The sequence below is a fragment of the Eutrigla gurnardus genome (assembly GCF_963514095.1).
Source record: "Eutrigla gurnardus genome assembly, chromosome: 6".
In the NCBI taxonomy this organism is placed as follows: domain Eukaryota; kingdom Metazoa; phylum Chordata; class Actinopteri; order Perciformes; family Triglidae; genus Eutrigla; species Eutrigla gurnardus.
In genome coordinates this window covers 19,203,197-19,217,870 of record NC_139920.1, presented here as the reverse complement: position 1 = coordinate 19,217,870, position 14,674 = coordinate 19,203,197, and the positions used below count along the sequence as shown (strand labels likewise).

The window sequence follows — 14,674 nt, the reverse complement described above, 5'->3', positions numbered from 1 at the left end:
GAAACCTACCTCGCCACCGAAGGATATGGCGTCGGTGTGTGAATGTGTGTGTGAATGCTTGACGCCACTGTCGCTGTAACGCTTGCCCCTGGGTGATGTTGGGACTTTGAAATTGAATTGACTCTTAAAATCTTGACCGTATTTTAGTCCTGCAAAATGTGTTAAGTGTTGTGATATGACCCTATAAATAAAATTTATTTGAATTGAATTAAATGTGGATTAGAAAAGTGCAACATAAATGCAGGTCCATCCATGTATAGATTACTTAGAATCAGTAATTTAACGTATTGATGACGTTATTAATATGAATAAGGTGAAATTGCTAGTGTCATGTAATGAATGTTATTTTTTTAATCATGTATTATTTGACATTTCAATAGTAATTCTGTAGTGAGGTACAGTTAAAATTAAACTGCCAGATCACCGTTATAAACTGTTAACATAGTGAGTCTGTGTTTCAGTTTGACTCCAGCAGGTGGCGGTAATCACCTGATCGTCCAACCACCATTAGTAACAGAAGAAGCTGCAGTATCGCGATACTTCACGCAGCGTGAGTTAGTTCTCTTTGTGTGAAGCGCGAACGAATAGCCGCTAACGCGCAACAAGCAATCTTCCGTTTTTAAAGCTTGTTTGTGAGCTAAACATCAGCACATCGTCCGTGGAGCTCGAGCACAGCGCGTCATCTCCCGCCGGTCCCTGTCCGTCGCCGTTACAGGTAAGAAACGTGACCTCTGTTAGCAGCCTTAGCTCCCACTGTTAGCCTCAGCGCCATTAGTCGCTTAACGCTAGCATCTTTGTGTAGCCGCGGTGCTAACATGTGGCTAGCTGCTTCTAGGAGGCAGTTAGCTCTTAACTCACTATCGTCTTATTTCCATCGTGTATAACTCAAACCAACGTTCACCTGTCTCACTTATCCGAGTAAGCAGGTTTAAGACTGAATGTCTACAGGATCCGGATTAATTCCGGATCATTCCCGGTTTTGGTCCGCGGCAAACGTGTTCTCGAAATTGATAGTTTACATTTTAATGTATCAAAGATACATGAAATTAAAATCGAAGCAGACGATTTGTGTAAATGATCAACAAATTGTATTTATACACGCCTGATTTATTTGTCTCCCAGTGTATTATTCCCTTTTTAATTTCCCGAGTATTCAACGTAGATGTGTATGTAGATGTGTGTATGTACAGATGTACTCATGTATGAGAGTAATCCCATTTATCAGATTGTATCTGAAAACAATATAATGAAGCTACGACAGGGACTGCTGCACCAAACCTAATAAGGGATTGAGTCGGGATTTCCCTTCATCCTGCTGAAGTTATCCGTGGTTCGGTAGCATGAAAGCATGTCTCATATGTTATGGAATAAGTTACCATGGAGATTTATCCTGTGAAGCTAGCCAGCTCCAGACCAGGCTCATATCCAGGATCTATTAATCTGATCCTGGTTCTCAGTCTCAGTCTCAAATCAATGTGTTCTTAATCCAGTTATCAGCTCATTCCAGGAAGTAGCGTGCTGCCATTATTTAAACATTCATTCAGCCTATATTCATTCAGTTATTAAACTCTACATTTGGTCGTCATGGTAACGGTTATAATTGTGTTCAACTGTTCATATTGTTCAGTAAAGGTTCATCAGTTTAAGACCTTTTGGTCCGATAACCATACTGTGAGCCCCCCATACTCCCTCTCTGTGATTCTGGTGTAATGTATTGATAAACCACTCGGGGCGCTGTTGTAAAGTGTGAGTTCACCTTGTATGTTCCTCCTCAGCCACCGTACCTTTCAAAGTTGTTTCATATAGTATTTGAGCTCCAGATTAAAGCGCTACAGTAACAGTATAACATCGTCTGGTTCATTAAGAGAGATACTTCTTTTTAAGTAGGATCTTGAACTCCTAATACGCCTCCATCAGAAGCTCTGATCAGTTTGGGAGAAGTTCACCGCACGCGTCATTGTCATGGTGATTCTGGGATCTGGATTAGTTGTGGCTGGCTTGACTTAGTCGCAGCTGTTCTTCCTGGTCTGGTCTTTGTGGAGCCAGTTAAACCAGACTGCTCTGGTTGGGATATGTTGAACCCAGCTTAGTCATTTTCCCTCGATATCTGGATTTTGCTTTTGTGCAACAGCCCCTGGGTCTAGGGTCCATGTTGACTTGAAAACTCCTGGGGTGAATGTGACCCATGGCTGCTGTGGACTTGCTGCGCCAACCAGGCTGTAGTGGACCAGACCAGTGTTACTAAATGTTATCGTTCATCGCCCACCTAGCTTACCAATATGTCTCCCAAAGTCGCTTTATTTTTTAAATATTATGAGATTGTTTGTTTATGTTTTGTCCATATTCAATTTATGTTCCAGAATGTTCCTGAAAATGTTTGTCAAGTTAAGTTAAAACTCACCTTGTTGTTAAAATCCTCCTTCTGGCTCAAATTCCAGTTATAAGTTCAGTTCTGGTAAGGAACTATTTTTCCAAGTGGAACTAAGGTATAAAGGAGGTCAACGATTGGCTGAAGGTTAGACCTCGGTCTTAGTGAGTTTCAGGCTTGTACTGATGCGACTCAACAGTCTCCATAAATGAATGATGTCCAACTTCTCCCAGTACGTCTTCCTCATATTCATACTGGGAGTGTTGGGAACTTGTTCTCTGACCAGGATCTTCTTCTTTACATTGAATTGTGGATCGTAAACCAACATTTGGTGTACTAATGTTCAATCAGATCCAGACAGAGAACTGTTGGCCAATGGGAACCAGCTGTGGGAACATGTGCTTGTTCTGGTCGGCGTACGCCGGAAAGAAAATGCTCTTCATCGATATGTTTTGCTCTCAAAGTTCAGCAGATGAATGCGCTTTTTAAAATTCTCTGAATGTGGGATGTTTCTAAAATCAACTGACCACAATATTGACCAAAATAATAGTGATCAAGATTTTTGTCATAATGGAGGTGATATTATATAAGATATTCTTTATTAGTCCATGGTGGTGAAATGTATACAGTGATTGTTCTTGAGGACTACAGATAGACAATCTCTGGTTTTATATTGATTTATCAACAGATGTATCCCATAGTTCATGTTCTCTTCATCACCTGTTCTGACAGCTGGTTTCGCACAGACACGGTGAACCACCTGAATCGTCTCCATGGCACTAAGACGAGGACACATCAGGTACCTCAAGGTAAGGTATAACTTCCTGATCAGGTCAATAACTCAACAGAAATTGATGGAAGTGAGCCAGCCCCAGGAAATGTCTCTGAGAAGACCCTCCCTTCTCCCGTACCATGGAGATCTCTACCTGTATGTGTGTTTTGTCAGATGTCATATAGTGTGTAACGTGTGTGTGTGTGTGTGGATGGTTTCAGGTTTGTGAGGTCCAGACATCTCAGAGTGATGTCAGAGATGGTCAACACGCCTCTAAAGGAGCCACTGGAAAGGTGACTGTTGTCCGCTGATTGGCTGGATCTGTTTTTTTTAATTATTTCAGTTCTATTGATCCTGTGTGTCAACTATCATTTCAGTTGTCTTATTATTGTGGTTGCTTTGAGTGGATGAGGGTGCAGGTGTGTTAATAATGTAGTGTAGGTGTGTGTGTCCCAGGAGCTGTACGATAACGGATACAGCGAGCAGATGATGGAGGACGAAGACGCCAGAACCAACCTGATCGTGAACTACCTGCCGCAGAGCATGAGTCAAGATGAGCTCCGTAGTCTGTTCAGCAGCGTCGGTGACGTTGAGTCCGCCAAACTCATCAGGGACAAAGTAGCAGGTAACTTCCCCCTCAGTACTACTGCAGACACCAAGTATTTGTACTACAAGCAAAAACCTGTATCGCGGCAGAACTGCGCAATGCGCTTAGGGTTATCGCAATACCCGAATTTCAGACTCGTTGCCCTGGAGAATACTCAACTCACAGAGGACTGGAGTGGATAATGAAGCGTGTACTAATCAACAAGAAAATATTTGAATAGTTTTGAATCGAAAATCAATTTTGAATCAGATCGGGACCTCCAGAAGAAGGCTGGTCTATAGCTACTATACTATAGTAATAGCTACCGGTTCTGTCTGGACCGGTAACTGGTCTAATAGTTAGTAGAGCAGGCTGCTACTGGTATTGGGCTGGTCGATAGCTACTATACTATACTATAGTAATAGGTACTGGTTCTGTCTGGACCGGTAGCTGGTCTAATAGTTAGTAGAGCAGGCTGCTCTGGCAGCGCTGCTGGGGAAGTTGTCAACTGGAGGAGGTGTAGATGACCTGTTGGTATCGATACAAACTAGCATTTAATCCAATACTAATTTTGAGTGTGCATTATTATCCGAGTATTGATTATCTTTGACAACCCTAGCCGTGTTACAATTGCTTCAGTAGTACGCTTGAGTACTTTAAAAGGCTCCACATTGGGCTGGAATCCAATATTCAGCTACTCATCCGTTTGGTAGGTTCCCTTTTTTATTTTGAGATGTTTGTTCTTTCTTTTCTTTTTACACATTAATTAAACATATCGTACCGTTTTTTTCATTCAATAACAACTCGTAATAACAATATCTCCATACAAGAAGTGAATATTTTTAAACTAAAAGACACGTTGCCGCGCTATTAATCTGACCGACCGACAGACTTTTAATCCGACCGACAGGCTCTTAATCCGACCGGCAGGCTCTTAATCCGACCGGCAGGCTCTTAATCTGACCGACAAGGTGTTAATCTGACCGACAGACTGTTAATCTGTCCTATAGACAGACTTTTAATCCGACCAGCAGGCTGTTAATCCGACCGACAAATTGTTAATCCAACCGACAAGCTGTTAATCTGACCGACCGACTGTCAATCTGACCAACTGACTAGCTGTTAATCTGACCAACCGACAGGCTGTTAATCTGACCGTCAGACTGTTAATTGGACAGCTGTACGTGACAAAACGCCACTGTTCAGGTGGAGAACTGGCCTGAAACGGGACATTCAGATACATCTACAAACACACACACAGAGAGACGAGGACAGGAGACGCTGAGGCCGAGGCAAGTATGGTGGTGCAGCTGTAGGAGGCTCCGCCGGACCCCACGCTGCAGTTTCAACCAAACCTCCTCATTACTACTGTAGTACTACTGTAGTACTACCGAGCATCATGCCTCAGTACTACTGTAGTACCACTTAACAGACACAATAGTGTTGTTCTACTACTTTGTCTGTCCAGTGCTAATGCTACCAAGGCTAGTTGATACAAATACCACTGTATTACTGAGGTACAGTAAGTAGTAGAGAGTAGAAATACTATAAAGCTTGGGCTACCATCTATTGTACCACAGTACTAATATTAGAAGTGATAATTACTTGTTAAACATATGTCTGTTTCATAGTACTACATTGTTGTTGCAGTGGCAGAAGTAGTATTATCTGCAGTAGTGGTAGTTGTATAGTAATAGTATTAGTTGTAGTAGTATGTGCAGTATTTGTTATGTAATCTGTCCAGCAGCTGTTTTAGTTTATCTTAAAATGTTTTGACAATCGGCAGATATGTTGTTTTGCTTTTGTTTTTAATCGTATCTGATGTTTTTTTTAAGGATTCTGTGATTTTTGTCTGAAGTAGTATTTTTATATTAAATTGAATCTTTTTTGCATTGTTGTAATATTTTTTTTATTTTTCACACCAGGTTGAATACCTTCAGTAATTGATGGTAATTGATGAAATCAGGGCTGGACAATATGGATCAGTATTCTGTTATATATTATTATTTATACTTCATAAAACAAATGGACATGAGCCAGTGAATTATAAATCCTTCAAATCAGAATGATAAATTATATGCATCTGATATTCGACACATGTACTACCTGTAATACTTCAGTAAAGATGGCCTTTTTAAAAATAGTTGTTTTGCATGAACATCATCATATTGTCCAACCTGAGATGAACTGTTTGTTTTTGATAATTTAACAAGAATGTACAAATGTTTAAATGCTGTTTTCACCTGTTTTTTTTTTTGTTTTTTTTTTCAGGCTTTGAAAATGTCTGTAAATCTGAAATAATGAATGTATGAAGATTCTGAACAATCCCAGAAAACTGTCGTTCGAGATTAATATTCTGCACTTAAAGTGTAAGACCGGCGAAAATGGACCCCATAGTCTTTTTCGCCATGAAAAAACCTCAAATAAGCCATCCAGACATTTTTTTTTCAGTGATCACCCATGTATCGAGAAAGACGCTAACAGCCCCATAGCGCTAACACTGATTAGATTGGGGCGATGCGCATATTTTAACCACTAATATTGCTTAAAATATCACCAAACCTCTTCAGTAGCATGATAAGGGTCCTTACACATAAAACTAAGCACCAACAACGTAGTTAGCGAACCAGGAGTTTATTTAAAAAAGACTAGTCTGTGCCTTACCAGTAGGTCCATGTTGACAGGTAGTCCATACAAGTTGATTACCGAATGTACTGTAGTTCAGTTCAATGAGTCTTGTCTAAGTCTTGATTCGATAATCGACTTGTACGGACTATACTACGAGAGTACCTGGAAGTTGGGCAGTGAGTAAGTCTTTCAAAACAGTCCTTTTTAATAAACTCCGGCTTCGCTAACTACGTTGTCTGTGTTGGTTTTATGTGTAAGGACCCTTATCATGCTACTGAAGAGGTTTGGTGCCATTTTGAGCATTATTAGTGGTTAGAATATGCCATTGTGGATGCGTTAGGCGCATCGGCCCAATCTAATCAGTGTTAGCGCTATGGGGCTGTTAGCGTCTTTCAAGGCTTTCTCGATACATGGGTGATCACTGAAAAAAAATGTCTGGATGGCTTATTTGATGTTTTTTCATGGCGAAAAAGACTATGGGGTCCATTTTCGACGGTCTTACACTATAATGTTTCCTCCTGTTGAGGGCTCCACCTAGGGGCCAAAACCTTTCCAGCATGCATTGAGAGAGATGAGTGAGCTGGGAACGGAGATTCAGAAATACATGTGGTACAGACCTGTTGTAGCGCATCACGATAACCTATGTGTCGTAACACGCCACAATAACCTACGATGTGTCGTAACGCGTTATGATGACCTACGATATGTCGTAATGAGTTACGATAACCTACGATGTGGCGTCGTGTTGTGGAGTCCGATCGTGTCGTGGTGTGTCGTGGCATGTCCGATCGTGGCGTCCCGGCGTGGCGTGGCGTCCCATCACTCCCGTCGCAGTGTCCCGTCGCTCCTGTTGCGGCGTCCCGTCCCTCCTGTTGCTGTCTTGCTGTACGTACCATATGTATTTCAGCCGGAACTCAAAGTGCAGCAACGCTTCGATTGGTCCCTTGTAGTCTCCAGAGGTGTTTCCTGTTCGGATGCCTCATTCCGACTCTTGAGTTTTGTGGTTTTGTTCAGAAGAACACGGTGACTGTTTTGGAACGCTGTACGAGAGTTTTCTATTCTTTTGATCTCCAGATGTGTGGCAGCTGTAACAGACGGTTTTATTCTTTTATTTTGTTGTTTTCCTTTGTGTTTCTCTAGGCCACAGTTTAGGTTACGGCTTTGTTAACTTTGTTAACCCTAATGATGCAGAGAGGGCTATCAGTACCCTCAATGGCCTGAGGCTACAGTCTAAAACTATCAAGGTAAAGTCCAACAGGTGCTCTTTGATCTTCCTGTCTCACTGCTACATGTCGAGCTGTCTCTCTGCTGCAAATTGTCTGACGGATGGAGGTATTTTAAATCACTGCTGTCATCTTGTTTCTTTTTTTAATATCGACACATGTTGACACTGACTCCATGAGTTTCTTCAGGTCAGTGTGATGATGTGCCGATTTTTTTTTTTCTTATTTTTTTTTTCCTCCCTAAATTTATGCTTTTATTTTGACAAACGTGCCTAATGATCTTTTTGGATGCATTTATTTTGTCTTTTTGTTTATATTTGATTTGAGACAAATCTGGATAAATGTTTTTGTTTTGTTTTTGATTTTTACATTGAATATTTCAAGATATTTAAAATATCTCTGGATTTTATTTAAACACTTGATGTAACTGTTTGTTTTATTTTGTTCAGTTTTTATTATTTTTCTGTATTTTGTGAAGATGACCGACTGAGACACTTCCTGTCTCCTCCCTGCAGGTTTCCTTCGCGCGGCCGAGTTCGGACATGATCAAAGATGCCAACTTGTACATCAGCGGGCTGCCGAGGACGCTGAGTCAGCAGGACCTGGAAGACATGTTCACTCGCTTTGGACACATCATCAACTCCAGAGTGCTGGTGGACCAGGCCTCCGGTAAGTGGACCAGGCCTCCAGTAAACCTGCATTTAGAACCTCCCTAATCAATCCGGTCCTATAATGCCTTGCCTTTTAATCTAATTGGCTGTCTAGGTCTGTCACGGGGCGTGGCCTTCATCCGGTTTGATAAGCGGTCGGAGGCCGAAGAGGCAGTCAAACACCTGAATGGCCACACCCCCGCCGGTAGCTCTGAGCCAATCACAGTCAAGTTCGCTGCCAACCCCAATCAGGCCAGGAACTCTCAGATGATGTCACAGATGTACCACGGCCAATCACGGCGTTTCGGAGGACCCGTGCACCACCAGGCCCAGAGGTTCAGGTACGCTCGCCCTCGTGTCCCTCAAGTCTGGTATCAGTTTCCTGTTTCAGGACCAAAGTAATCAGATAACTAATCACATTACTGAGCTGCTGGCTTTCATCTTTTTGCTCCAGGTTTTCTCCAATGAGCGTTGACCACATGAGCGGAGGAGGTGGAGTGGGTGGAGTTTCGGGGAGTGCGTCCGCCGGTTGGTGCATCTTCATCTATAATCTGGGTCAGGACGCCGACGAGGCCATCCTTTGGCAGATGTTCGGACCGTTTGGCGCCGTCGTCAATGTGAAGGTGATCCGGGATTTCAACACCAACAAGTGCAAAGGCTTCGGCTTCGTCACCATGACGAACTACGAGGAGGCTGCCATGGCGATCCACAGCCTGAACGGGTACCGACTGGGAGACAAAGTCCTACAGGTGTCCTTCAAAACCAGTAAGGGACATAAGTAGTGCTGATGTGACGGAACAAACCCTTTGTTAAGAAGAAACCAGATATCAGGTCTAGTTGGGGGTTTTCTGTCAGTTGAGCCAAACCGTTTTTGTGTCGATGTGAATTTTTTTTTTCTCCCAGCATGCCCTCTTTCTTTAAGGCTGTATGACATCACTTGTTGCTGTAAAAAGTGTGACATTGTTACTCTGAATATTGCAAATATTGATCCAAGATGGCGGACGGTGATAGTTTGTAACTTAAAGAACCCCAACAGGAAGTTTGATCCTGAAACATTTACAGTAAATTCTTTCTCTCCTTCAGGGTTGCATCAGTGATCAGCATCTGAGCTGTCACTCATCTTCATCCTCAACATGTTTCTGTTTTAATTTTTCTTAATCAGTGTCCTGTATCACGTGATTGACAGCTCTCTTGGCCAATCAGCATGCAGGAGACGGCCTCCAGGTCACATTCAGTTTGTTGTGTTTAAGCAAACATGTTTTATTTCATATTTTTTTACAAATTGCTTCCAGGTAAAAAAAAACAAACACCTGAAGTAGGTAAACTAACCTTTTTGTATGTGTAGTGATCCTCTTTGGTATTTTAATTTGTATTCCGTTTCTGTTGGACTGTTGATTCAATAATAAATCTGCTCATGTCAAACTTTACCTCCTGTCTTTCTACTTCTTTGTTAAGGGTTAGTTGTTAGCTAGTTGGTAATCAGTCAAAGTGTAAAGAAAATAGTGCAAATGGGCTTTGAGATGGCCTGAGTAGACCAGCTACTGGTTAACTGCTTGAAACTTGTTCTTGATATACACAGTATATATAGAGATATACACAGTATAAAGATATACACAGTATATATAGAGATATACACAGTATGATTTAGAGATATACACAGTATATAGCAAAGTCCTGACTCTTCTCTGTTCTGGCGCCTCATTGGTGGAATGCTCTCCCACCAATGTCAGGACAGCAGAGTCACTTGCCATCTTCCGAAAAAGACTCACCTGTTCAGGTCACCTCGACTGCATAGCATGACTCACTTCCAAACCCCCCCCCCCCCCCCCCCCCCCAAAAAAATGCACTTCTTTGTTCTATAATCCCTATAGCACTTTGATCATAGCACTGTTGTATTTAAGGCTCTGCTGATCAGCTACTACTTGGATGAGGAACTAACACTTGTTGGAAATGGAAATATATAGAGATATACATAGTGTATATATACATACAGTATAGAGATATGTACTTATTGTAAGTAGCTTTGGATAAGAGCTGCTAAATGCCCTAAATATAAATATAAATGTAGTAATATTACTAGTAGTAGTAGTTGTTGTAATATAAGTAGTAGTAATAGTATTAACCGTAGTAGTAATAGTAATATTGATCCAGGTGATTTCATTGTCTAACGTCTGACGTCATGGGGTCACTTCCGCTGCGGAAGCCGCTGCTGCATGTAAACAAAGCAGACGAAGCAGCGGATCTGATGGAGACGAACTGAGTTCAGTTAGAACAGAAGTGACTTGAGTTCGGTTTGTTGGATCCGGATCTGAAAGTCTGTGTGTGATGGAGCTCCGCTCCGACTGAACTTGGACCAGCAACATGTCTATGGAAGACCCGTTCTTCGTCGTCAAAGGGTCAGTACTGTAGCCACCATGCTAATCAAGCTAACGGTGGCTAGTGTTAGCCTGCGGAGGCCTGATAGCTGATCGGTGATCAATCCTCCAGTGGGACCGGAGCCGGTAGCTAGCCGCTAAGCTAAGCGCTATGCTAATTTTAGCTGTCAGTGTGAGTGGGTTAGCCTGTTCCTATGCGTGTTGATTATCAGTTAATTATTAATATATAAATCAATGTGTCACATGTTGTCAGATTTCTTTTGATCTTTTTGTCTGTTAATGATATGAAGGTAATATATATATATATATATATATATATATATATATATATATATATATATATATATATATATGTATGTATATGTATATATGTATATTCTTAATTTACCTGGATCATAATCAACATCAGTGATACTACTGATTCAGGTATGTTTTTAGCAAAGTTATGACAGAATCAGAATCTAACAGCTTATCAATCAAGCAGTTTATCAATCTAACAGCTTATTGATCAGTATTGCTGTATCTGGTCAGGTGTCTGTTAAATGTTGGTTCAGACCTTATAATAAATCAATAATAATAATAATAGATAGTCTGCATATGTCTCGAATGAATTCTTATTTTCATTGCTAAGTCTTCTGTAAAATATATTCACTCAAAGTACAGAAGACAGTGAACGCAGCACAGTCTGATGGTAATGGTTGTTACAGTGAGGAATAGAAGACAGTGAACGCAGCAGTCTGTCTCTGATGAGTTATGTTTGTTACAGTGAGGTACAGAAGGCAGTGAATGCAGCACAGAGTCTTCATCAGAGATGGAGCGAGCTGTTGCAGGAGGGGGGCGGAGCCTCCAAGGAGGAAATGGACTGGACGACCAATGAGCTCAGGAACAGTTTGCGCTCCATCGAGTGGGACCTGGAGGACCTCGACGAGACCATCAATATCCTTTAAACAGTGACGCGTGTTCTTAGTGATTTCAGTGATTTGAAGTTTGAACCTTCTAAGATAAACATGATTCTTAACTGTCAGTGAACGCATCGTTGAGTCCAACCCAAAGAAGTTCAACCTTGATGCAGCAGAGCTGTCGAAGAGGAAAGCCTTCATCACCAGCACCAGACAGACAGTAAAGGTATGGTCACCTATCATCTCTAGTGAAGGAGCCATCTCACACTGACACAAAACAAATAGAAAGTGATAAATCATGGGGGATGTCTGTAAAACCGAGTTTCTTCACAAAGAATCACATGGAAGGACCTCATTAAATCTTGTGACACTAGTTTATTGAAAATAAGACATTCAGCATTAAAATAAGTAAAATAATCTCTAATAGAAAAAGCTTAAAGTAATCTTTGTCAAAAATGACCGATTAGCTGACTAATGGACTAAGAGAAGAGGTGGAGGCCCTACAGTTGATAGAAATATATTCGTAGCTCTGGTTACTCATTGTGCGGCGCTGCTATGGGCTGATTTGATTCCAAACAAACTGATTGGCTGATTTGTTACTGAAAAATTGATTGATCAGATACGTTGCCGTTTGTTTTTCTTGAAGGAAATGAAAGAACAGATGTCGAGTCCAACTGCAGCCTCAGTGGACAGACAGAACAAACGGGTAAGTGAACACACCTGAAGTAAACAGTGCTGCACACAGATACCTGGGAACCTGACCCGTGTCAGACTGTACGACAATTCTGGGTTTCCTGCTGGCTCAGTGTCTTTTCTCATTTATGTCAGAATAATAAAAGTTGTCGTTAGTTTCAGGGCTTACCCATTCACTTTAATCAGCAGGTGGCAAGCAAGACACTCAAGGTTATGATAAAGCTATTGTAGGTCCCTGGAGGTTAGGGTGAGGATATGGGAGGTCCACTAAGGGTAGGGATTTCCTGCATTTTTCTGACAGTTCCTGATGATGGATTAAATCTGACAGTGTGTTTCTGGTGTTATATTCAGGCTCTGCTTGGTGAACGTGGTGCTCAGGGTCCGATCTGGCAGCCTGGTCCTGATAAATACAGCAGACTGGACCACCAGCTGCAGAACGCCAACTCTCAGTTTATAGAGGAGCAGCAAGCCCAGCAGCAGGTACACTAACAATAAAATTAGCCAACAACAAAGCTCTGAAATCTGTTGCAATATCTGTCCAATGATATGTACATGTTTTGGATACTGTGAAATATATGTTGTTATTGGTGGATTCAAATGAAGCGCATAATATGTATTTGTATCAGCTGATGGCAGAGCAGCAAGATGAACAGCTGGAGCTTGTGTCAGGAACAATCGGAGTCCTAAAGAACATGTCAGAGCGGATCGGCATGGAGCTGGATGAACAGGCCGTGTAAGAACCTTCAAATACATTATCATTGGGAGGGTGATTGGGGTAAAACCAGGATGTTTTGAGGGAACAGACTGTTGTCTTGTTGGTTCCTGTTGGATTCTGGTTGGATCCTGTTGGACTCTGGTTGGATCCTGTTGGATTCTGGTTGGATCCTGTTGGACTCTGGTTGGATCCTGGTGGATTCTGGTTGGATTCTGGTTGGATCCTGTTGGACTCTGGTTGGATCCTGTTGGATCCTGTTGGATTCTGGTTGGATCCTGTTGGACTCTGGTTGGATCCTGGTGGATTCTGGTTGGATCCTGTTGGACTCTGGTTGGATCATGTTGGATTCTGGTTGGATCCTGTTGGACTCTGGTTGGATCCTGTGTGTTTTCGGGCTACACTTGTTAAATCTCTGCGTGTTCTCCTGCAGGATGTTGGATGACTTCACCCATGAAGTGGACAACACTCAGTCCAGATTGGACAACGTCATGAAGAAACTGGCCAAAGTGTCTCACATGACCAGCGGTAAACTATTGTGACCTTCTGTGTTTCTAACAACAACATGATAGAGTAATATAATAGTTAGTAATTAGTACGTTTTGGGGTTATTATTAAGATCGCCATCAGCGGTTATAGTTACTTATAGACATAGTTATCTCTGTCCTGGTTAGTTGATGATGATTCATTATTATTTATATTACTGATATGTATTAACAGTCTGTATTTCCACAGATCGGCGTCAGTGGTGTGCTATAGGCGTGTTGCTCGCAATCCTCTTCGTGGTCATCCTCCTCTTCTTCATCCTCTGATTTATGTCTCTTCCTTAGCACAGAACTTGTTTTAAATCTGTGTCTACTGGACTCTCCTGGACTCATGGACTAAATATAACTCTACCAGGCTTACTGAAATCTACTGACCTCTTCTGGGCTTTTCTGGACTCTACTGAACTCTCTGGACTCTACTGGACTCTGATATTACAGACAGATTTTACAAGACAACACTTTGTGTTCAAGACTCTCCTGGACTCTCTTGGACACTCCTGGACACTCCTAGACACTCCTAGACACTCCTGGACTCTCACAGACATTCTTTTCCTGCTGAGTTGGACCGAAACACACTCTTTGAGTCTTTGACTGTTAAAAATGAATTGCAGAGGTCAAAGGTCAAACCACATGGAAACATTTGACGTGTTTAAATGTTTGAAGTTTGTTTAATTTAAAGGGCTGAAAACAACCAACTCTAGTTTAACTCCAGTTTAGCTCTACTTTAATCCCAGTTAACTTCAGTAATCCAGTTTCTCTCCATTTAAACTCTAGTTTAACTCCAGTTTAAATCTACTCCAGTAATCCAGTTAACTTTAACTTTAGAAGTCCAGTTGTTTTTCTCCACTTAAACTCTAGTTTAACTGTACTTTAATCCCAGTTAAATTGTTACTTTAGTAACTCCAGTTTCTCTCCACTTAAACTCTACTTTAATCCCAGTTAAACTCTAACTTTAGTAACTCCAGTTGTATTTCTCCACTTAAACTCTAGTTTAACTCTACTTTAATCCCAGTTAAATTGTAACTTTAGTAACTCCAGTTTCTCTCCACTTAAACTCTACTTTAACCCAAGTTAAACTCTAATTTAAGTAACTCCAGTTGTTTTGATTTCTTGAAGAAAACAATATTTTTCTCCTCTTTTTCTTCTCTGGACCAGTGTAATTTGAGTCTCATTTAACCAGTTTTATGCACATTAATCAAAACCGGACTACCAGTATTTAAAAC

General features: G+C 41.4%; 2 protein-coding genes across 4 annotated transcripts; both read left to right on the top strand.

Annotated features, from left to right (window-relative positions):
* The first annotated feature begins 555 nt into the window (after positions 1–555).
* On the top strand, positions 556–9,654 carry LOC311014814 (ELAV-like protein 1). Of its 3 annotated transcripts, none has more exons than XM_084011641.1 (8): positions 556–715; positions 3,101–3,177; positions 3,362–3,433; positions 3,597–3,765; positions 7,495–7,598; positions 8,093–8,246; positions 8,343–8,568; positions 8,682–9,654. In XM_084011641.1, the coding sequence occupies exons 2-8, from the start codon at positions 3,142–3,144 to the stop codon at positions 9,007–9,009; spliced, it is 1,089 nt and encodes a 362-aa protein (XP_083867767.1). In that variant the 5' UTR covers positions 556–715; positions 3,101–3,141; the 3' UTR covers positions 9,010–9,654. The 3 variants fall into 3 exon arrangements, with proteins under 3 accessions (XP_083867767.1, XP_083867766.1, XP_083867768.1); XM_084011640.1 differs by having other exon boundaries at positions 3,582–3,765; XM_084011642.1 differs by lacking the exons at positions 556–715; positions 3,101–3,177; positions 3,362–3,433; positions 7,495–7,598 and having other exon boundaries at positions 3,626–3,765.
* Positions 9,655–10,431: 777 nt separating this feature from the next.
* Positions 10,432–13,865, top strand: stx6 (syntaxin 6). The gene is made up of 8 exons (XM_084010977.1): positions 10,432–10,623; positions 11,369–11,538; positions 11,633–11,727; positions 12,148–12,207; positions 12,546–12,674; positions 12,821–12,927; positions 13,340–13,434; positions 13,642–13,865. Exons 1-8 carry the CDS (start codon positions 10,589–10,591, stop codon positions 13,716–13,718), a joined length of 768 nt encoding a protein of 255 aa, XP_083867103.1. The 5' UTR covers positions 10,432–10,588; the 3' UTR covers positions 13,719–13,865.
* The last annotated feature ends 809 nt before the right edge of the window (positions 13,866–14,674 follow it).

Coding starts and splice junctions, on each gene's coding strand:
- stx6 (XM_084010977.1), top strand. CDS start 10,589: ATGTCTATGGAAGACCCGTTCTTCGTCGTCAAAGG. Junction 11,539..11,632: donor GGACCTCGACGAGACCATCA/ATATCCTTTAAA, acceptor CTGTCAGTGAAC/GCATCGTTGAGTCCAACCCA. Junction 11,728..12,147: donor GCACCAGACAGACAGTAAAG/GTATGGTCACCT, acceptor TTTTTCTTGAAG/GAAATGAAAGAACAGATGTC.
- LOC311014814 (XM_084011640.1), top strand. CDS start 3,142: ATGGCACTAAGACGAGGACACATCAGGTACCTCAAG. Junction 3,178..3,361: donor GACACATCAGGTACCTCAAG/GTAAGGTATAAC, acceptor GGATGGTTTCAG/GTTTGTGAGGTCCAGACATC. Junction 3,766..7,494: donor CATCAGGGACAAAGTAGCAG/GTAACTTCCCCC, acceptor GTGTTTCTCTAG/GCCACAGTTTAGGTTACGGC.